This window comes from Sinocyclocheilus grahami, unplaced genomic scaffold (genome assembly GCF_001515645.1).
Source record: "Sinocyclocheilus grahami isolate Dianchi unplaced genomic scaffold, SAMN03320097.WGS_v1.1 scaffold2064.1, whole genome shotgun sequence".
NCBI lineage: Eukaryota > Metazoa > Chordata > Actinopteri > Cypriniformes > Cyprinidae > Sinocyclocheilus > Sinocyclocheilus grahami.
Window position 1 is genome coordinate 8607 of NW_015507243.1, and position 7750 is coordinate 16356.

Genomic DNA, 7750 nt, shown 5'->3' on the forward strand with positions numbered 1-7750 from the left:
AATGTGCGTCCATTCTGTGAAAAACTTAAAAGCATTAATTTACCAGATCCCTGTTGAAAAGACCAGCGTTTATACTCAAGTATGACTTTAGGGCCTCTGTAGAAAGATCATGCTGGTTCTCTAGCACAGTGGTTCCTATCCCTGTTTTTGGAGGTCCCCAAACACTGTACATTTTCAATGTCTCCTTTATCTGATACATACCAATTTCAGGTCTTGGAGTCTCTACTAAAGAGCTGATGACCTGAATCAGGTGGGAAACATGCAGAATGTTCAGTGTTTGGGGCTCCACAAGCAGGGTTGGAATCCACTGTATCTTGCATGTTTTGCTGGAGATCAACATGAATACATTGGTTCACCAGTCAGACCGCTGCAATTCAAACTGGTCTTTCTTTGCCTCTTTTGTTGAAGTGGAGATGGACTGGAGGACTGTAGATGAGGAGGCAGTGGAAGCAGGAATGGGAGATGGACTTAAGGTTGGAGTGGGCAGAACGTTTAAGGTCTGAGTCTGGTTAGCAGCGGGCTTCTGTGGCTGTGAAGCAGCTGGAGATGGAGTTGATGAGGGAGAAGGTGATGGTGCAGCAGCAGGGGCTTTAGCAAGTGGAGCTTGTGTCTGCGATTGGGTCAGAACAGGGGTTGACGGTCCACTTTGGGCTGGGGTATTGATGGGAGAGCCTGGGGTCCAGGAAGGGCTCAGAGTCTGTATGGTAGTTGTGGTTTGGGTTTGACTGGAGACTGCAGAACAAGTCGAAGGAGGACCGAGAACATGGACAGCGGCTGGCATCTGGAAAGCAGCACTCTGACCCATGGTGGAACTCATAGGTTTACTTGGAATCTGAGTGGGAAGCGGACTCTGAGCGGAGGTTGAGGTCGGAGCTTGTGCAGCTGCTGGGATCTGGACAGGAGTTGGACACCAACCCTGGGATTGGGTTTGGATGGCCACTGGTGTTCTAGATTGGGTGGGGGTCTGAATAGGGGTTTGAACAGTGGTTGGGGTTCGGGTCGGGGTGGGGGTTTGAGAAGGAGTGATGGTGGGCGTTGAGTTGGTGGTGCAGGATAATGGGGACGGCGGAGGAGGCATCTGAGAGGGTCTGGTACGGGAATTCTGAGCCAAAGAGGTGCTGGAAGATGAAGTTGGAGAGGTGGAGGTGGACTGAGAGGGAGAAGGAGTGCGTAGGCAAGGAGGAGGAGAGGTTGAAGGAGGAGTAGGTATTGCAGTGCCTGATTTGGCTTGCTGGGTTTGAGGAACCCCTAGACCAGAAGATGTGGCCGCGAGGGATAAAGGAGGGTTGGTGGAACAAAGAGGGGTTTGCTTCGGGGAGGATGAGAAGGGGGCAAGGGGTGACGGAGTTAATCCAGGAGCTGATGTGAGTGGAGGTGTGTGTGCCAACAGCAGGGGTGTTTGTGTCGGCACCTGTGTGGCACCAGGCGCATTTGAGCTCAAAACACCTGCACTTCCTCCTCTAGCAAGTCCTGATGACAAAAGGAAGGGTGCCGGAAGCAGGTTTCCTCCGGATGCTTTGCGATGGAGAGGCGGGCGAGGTTGCACGCTCGCCCAGCTGCGGTGGGGGAGAGTCGGCTGGGAGGCAGAGAGCAGTCTGGCCTCCTGGGTAAGCCGACCAATCATAGGAAGGCCCTGGGTGCTGCCTCCTCCAACATGACGTAGTAAAGCCTCTTTGGCCCCCTGCGGAGCAGAGCCAACATTGTGCCCTTCGACGGACATCGCCACCACTGCTGAAGAGGGAGGAGGGGCTTTATGGACAGGTAATGTTGTGGGTTCTGTGTGGAGGCGGAGACTGTAATGAAGTGTCCTTCCAGCCTGCAGGGGGGCGGGCACTGACAAGGCAGGTGTAGGAGGAGTTTTTACAACTACACCCCCTAAAGGAACCATGCCCACAGCAGTCGGTCCAATAGTGGAGGGCAAGGGTGTAGGAGTTACAGAGGACGGGACTCCTCGGGGGGGCATCCCGCCCATTACGCCGATGAGAGAGCTGAGCGACTGCCGAGGGTGTAGTATGGGCGGACGGGGAGGAGAAAGCGGGCAGGACGAGGGTGATGGTGAGATGGGAAGAGCGGAGGGAAGGAAGATGGCAGCTCCAAGGGCATGTTGCTGTTGTAGCTGCTGCTGCAACTGTTGCTGCTGCTGTTGCTGATGCATCAAGGCAATGGCCACGTTGGTGGTGGCAGCGGCCGTCTGTAGGGGAGCATGGACCAGTGGTGCCCAGATCACCGGATGAGGTCGGGGTGAGACCGTGCCTCCCGTGCTGCCTCGGGTGCCAGCGGTGATGTCCATGCTATCGTGCTTCACGATTTGCTGGACCAGAACACTGTCGCAAGAACCCAGACCGGCGCCTCCTGCTCCTCCTCCGCGGCTCCCTCCACCCCGTCCCAAACTGCTGCCTGCTACAGATCCTCCCTGTGAGGTCTTGCGCAACAAAATCGAGTTCTTCTTACCTGTGAGAAAAAGGAATTCAGAATAGGGTTAGGATAAATTATTAATGAGCTTGTCATGTATGGACTCATTATATGGTGTTTTGACATTTTTTGTCAGTTCCCATTTCCATTCTTTTCACTGTAAACGTCTGGGATATGGATTTAGAATGACATGAAGGTGAATAAATGGTGACAGATGTTTTCAATTTGTTTTTAACTACAAAATCAGCTATAAAGTTGGAGGACAGTTTTACCGATGCGATCGAGTCTGTCCACCGCCACCGTCTCGAAGGCCCGTCTCATCATGGGATGCTCTTCCAGAACCTCATTGAAACTGTCCACACTTAGGGAGTAAAGTCTACAGTATGTATCTGCTCGGACACTAGCTGTCCTCCTGCCGTGCGTCAACAGACAGATCTCTGAGGGATGGAGAAACACCACGAGGAGGTTAGAAAGGACTCTTTAGGACAATTAAAGACGTAAACAACCAGACCAAGGCAATAAACCTGGTTCTGAAGAGCTCATAACTAATATCTGACATCAGCCACTTCACACTCAGCCCATAAATTCACCTCCAAAGTATGACCCATCACTGAGCTTGGTCTCCTTGTTGCCACGAGTTATTACGCTGACCCGTCCGTGCTGGATGAAATACATCTTACGACCGACAGTTCCCTCGCGAATGATGAAGTCATTGGGCTGGAACACCTCAAACTTCAGCTTCGTTAGCACTGCCGTTACAAAGTTTGGGTCGGCGTTAGCGAAGAGAGGCATGTTAGCCACCAAGCATCGGCAGTTGAAGCTAACAATTTCCTGTTAGGATCACAGTGCACAAGTAGACATTAATTAGCTGGTTAAAGTTTGCACAATGCAACAACAAAAACAGTTACTACCACAATAATGCTGATGTTTTCATAAGCTTCAAATTTAAACTAAAATAGTCCTGCGATATCTGCGATAACGAATTTCAACCCTAATGCATGAAAAGAGCTGAATAGTAAACTTTAGGGAGTCATGAGTTTAGTACAAACCTCCTTTAAGGGCTCGCTTAGCTCTCCCAGAATGTTGTCCTCGTCAAACATCTTGCCCTGGTATCGATGTTCATAATACTCGTGGATCTTCTGCCTGACATCTGCTGGAAGCTTATGGAACGACATGTACTGCTCCACCTGCTTATACTGGACATCAGATGCTCTCTGTTAGTCAGAACGCCAGCACATCAGACTGATTGGGAATTATGGAATAGATTTAATAACGATTTATTCATGAAGTCACCAGAGATCAACATTGTCCAGGGCTTTACCTTCTCCTGGTACTGTCGGCGTGAGGAGTCCAGGGACTGGATGAGGGCCGTGGCGTGGCCGATGAACATGGCGTAGCAGGTCGCGCCCACGATCATGCTGAGCATCGTGAGCCAGACATCCGTCATTCCCTCTGGAGCCTGAGCGCCGTAACCGATGCACAGCATGTGACTCATGGCCTTAAACAGTGCATACGTGTATTGGATGCCCCACGTGTCGTTCTGAAACACAGATCACACGGCGGACAGTAAACGACTGCATCCACACCATCTGACTGATGCTTGAGCTTCAGCGCTCTCAGAAGGATCACAAACACGTGACTCACAGCACTGGGGTCAGTTTAGGGTTTGGGGAAAAATGTCTATATAAAGATGATCCATACACCTTCATTTACTGGCACTGGAAATATGATCAACTCTTTTTGTTCTTTATTTGTTATCTCCTTTTATCTCTTTTCCACTCTTTTCTACTGTACAGATTAAATTTTACATACATACATACATAAATAAACATTATTATTATTATAAAGCACCAATTTCCATAAGATTCCAAACAATAATTAAGAGATTTAAAAATAAAAATACTGTAAAAAATACATTTATAATTTATACTAAGGTTTAACAAAATCTAATTGGTGATATTTTTGTATCATTAAGGCACTAGTTTTTTTATAGTACCGTTATAGTTATATAACTATACAGTACTTTATAGTTAAAGTTGTAGCAGTTTTTGTGTTTTTGTCATTTTTATTATTACATTTTGTTTTTAAGTATGTCTATATAGTTATTCATTTTTATTTCATTTTTAGCTATTTTAGTACAAGTTAAACTAAACGAAAATGATAAATGTTGCCCTGAAAAGTTTTTATATATTCTATTTTATAATTATTTCAAGTAATGAAATATTTTTAATGGTTTTTAGTTTGTTAACTATAATAACCCTAAATCAAAGCAAAAAAAAAAACAAAATAAAAAAATTAAATGAATCCAGTTTAGAAATTGGAATTAAATCAAACAATATATTTAAATATAAAATCCCCAAAGGTTAAAGGTTATAGTTAGTTAGGGTTAGGGTTAGTCAGTGAGAGTTAGTGATTAGGGTTAGTCAGTGATAGTTAATGATTAGGGTTAGTCAGTGAGAGTTAATGATTAGGGTTAGTCAGTGAGAGTTAATGATTAGGGTTAGTCAGTGACTGCCTGAAGAGCTCAGAGACAGAATTGTGGCAAGGCACAGATCTGGCCAAGGTTACAAAAAAATTTCTGCTGCACTTAAGGTTCCCAAGAGCACAGTGGCCTCCATTCCTTAAATGGAAGACGTTTGGGATGACCAGAACCCTTCCTAGAGCTGGCCGTCCGGCCAAACTGAGCTATCGGGGGCGAAGAGCCTTGGTGAGAGAGGTAAAGAAGAACCCAAAGATCAGTGTGGCTGAGCTCCAGAGATGCAGTCGGGAGATGGGAGAAAGTTGTAGAAAGTCAACCATCACTGCAGCCCTCCACCAGTCGGGGCTTTATGGCAGAGTGGCCCGACGGAAGCCTCTCCTCCGTGCAAGACACATGAAAGCCCGCATGGAGTTGTGAGATGGTGAGAAATAAGATTCTCTGGTATGATGAGATCCAGATAGAACTTTTTGGCCTTAATTCTAAGCGGTATGTGTGGAGAAAACCAGGCACTGCTCATCACCTGTCCAATACAGTCCCAACAGTGAAGCATGGTGGTGGCAGCATCATGCTGTGGGGGTGTTTTTCAGCTGCAGGGACAGGACGACTGGTTGCAATCGAGGGAAAGATGAATGCGGCCAAGTACAGGGTTATCCTGGACGAAAACTTTCTCCAGAGTGCTCAGGACCTCAGACTGGGCCGAAGGTTTATCTTCCAACAAGACAATGACCCTAAGCACACAGCTAAAATAATGAAGGAGTGGCTTCACAACAACTCTGTGACTGTTCTTGAATGGGCCAGCCAGAGCCCTGACTTAAACCCAATTGAGCATCTCTGGAGAGACCTAAAAATGGCTGTCCACCAACGTTTATCCAACCTGACAGAACTGGAGAGGCTCTGCAAGGAGGAATGGCAGAGGATCCCTAAATCCAGGTGTGAAAAACTTGTTGCCTCTTTCCCAAAAAGACTCATGGCTGTATTCGATCAAAAGGGTGCTTCTACTAAATACTGAGCAAAGGGTCTGAATACTTAGGACCATGTGATATTTCAGTTTTTCTTTTTTAATAAATCTGCAAAAATGTCAACAATTCTGTGTTTTTCTGTCAATATGGGGTGCTGTGTGTACATTAATGAGGGAAAAAAATTAACTTAAATGATTTTAGCAAATGGCTGCAATATAAAAAAGAGTGAAAAATTTAAGGGGGTCTGAATACTTTCCGTACCCACTGTATATTTCATGACGGAAATTACCGCACACCCCAAACAATTCTGCTCATTTTGTTTTGGAAACACCGCTCGTTCTGCGTCGTCATGTCACATAGCATCGCATCTGGTCATTACATCCTGTTTTTGGTTCGTTTAGAAGTATTTGGTCCATGTTGCCTTCATATTTCATTCGAACCACACCAGAGTTCGTTTGGAAGCAGACCGAGACCCATCATTTTAGGGGTCTCGGTTCGCTTCTTTGGTGCGCACCAGGGTTCGGATGGCAGCGTTCACACTTCCTCAACCGAACTGAACCGCACTAACAGAGCAATCGCACCAGAGTTTGTTCTAATCGAGCCAAACATGACAAGTGTGAACACACCCTTAAAGGCAATGTATTCATGAAGTCACCAGAGATCAACATCGTCCAGGGCTTTACCTTCTCCTGGTACTGTCGGCGTGAGGAGTCCAGGGACTGGATGAGGGCCGTGGCGTGGCCGATGAACATGGCGTAGCAGGTCGCGCCCACGATCATGCTGAGCATCGTGAGCCAGACGTCCGTCATTCCCTCTGGAGCCTGAGCGCCGTAACCGATGCACAGCATGTGACTCATGGCCTTAAACAGTGCATACGTGTATTGGATGCCCCACGTGTCATTCTGAAACACAGATCACACGATGGACAGTAACGACAACATCCACACCATCTGACTGATGCTTGAGCTTCAGCGCTCTCAGAAGGATCACAAACACGTGACTCACAGCACTGGGGTCAGTTTAGGGTTTGGGGAAAAATGTCTATATAAAGATGATCCATACACCTTCATTTACTGGCACTGGAAATATGATCAACTCTTTTTGTTCTTTATTTGTTATCTCCTTTTATCTCTTTTCCACTCTTTTCTACTGTACAGATTAAATTTTACATACATACATACATAAATAAACATTATTATTATTATAAAGCACCAATTTCCATAAGATTCCAAACAATAATTAAGAGATTTAAAAATAAAAATACTGTAAAAAATACATTTATAATTTATACTAAGGTTTAACAAAATCTAATTGGTGATATTTTTGTATCATTAAGGCACTAGTTTTTTTTATAGTACCGTTATAGTTATATAACTATACAGTACTTTATAGTTAAAGTTGTAGCATTTTTTGTGTTTTTGTCATTTTTATTATTACATTTTGTTTTTAAGTATGTCTATATAGTTATTCATTTTTATTTCATTTTTAGCTATTTTAGTACAAGTTAAACTAAACGAAAATGATAAATGTTGCCCTGAAAAGTTTTTATATATTCTATTTTATAATTATTTCAAGTAATGAAATATTTTTAATGGTTTTTAGTTTGTTAACTATAATAACCCTAAATCAAAGCAAAAAAAAAAACAAAATAAAAAAATTAAATGAATCCAGTTTAGAAATTGGAATTAAATCAAACAATATATTTAAATATAAAATCCCCAAAGGTTAAAGGTTATAGTTAGTTAGGGTTAGGGTTAGTCAGTGAGAGTTAGTGATTAGGGTTAGTCAGTGATAGTTAATGATTAGGGTTAGTCAGTGATAGTTAATGATTAGGGTTAGTCAGTGATAGTTAATGATTAGGGTTAGTCAGTGATAGTTAATGATTAGGGTTAGTCAGTGA

At 44.5% G+C, this 7750-nt stretch overlaps 1 protein-coding gene across 2 annotated transcripts in view; it reads right to left on the reverse strand.

Annotated features, from left to right (window-relative positions):
• Positions 1–347: 347 nt before the first annotated feature.
• The window catches only part of LOC107573903 (potassium/sodium hyperpolarization-activated cyclic nucleotide-gated channel 3-like), a 19199-nt gene continuing 11796 nt past the window's right edge, over positions 348–7750 (reverse strand). The window contains exons 5-9 of one of the 2 annotated variants that reach the window (XM_016260361.1): positions 3734–3952; positions 3462–3608; positions 3003–3243; positions 2685–2849; positions 348–2451 (exon numbers count right to left, since the gene is read on the reverse strand). In XM_016260361.1, the coding sequence (XP_016115847.1) occupies positions 353–2451; positions 2685–2849; positions 3003–3243; positions 3462–3608; positions 3734–3952 (2871 nt within the window). In that variant the 3' untranslated portion in view covers positions 348–352. Of the gene's footprint in view, positions 2452–2684; positions 2850–3002; positions 3244–3461; positions 3609–3733; positions 3953–6533; positions 6753–7750 lie in introns of both variants that reach the window. The other variant, XM_016260360.1, reaches the window with a different exon arrangement.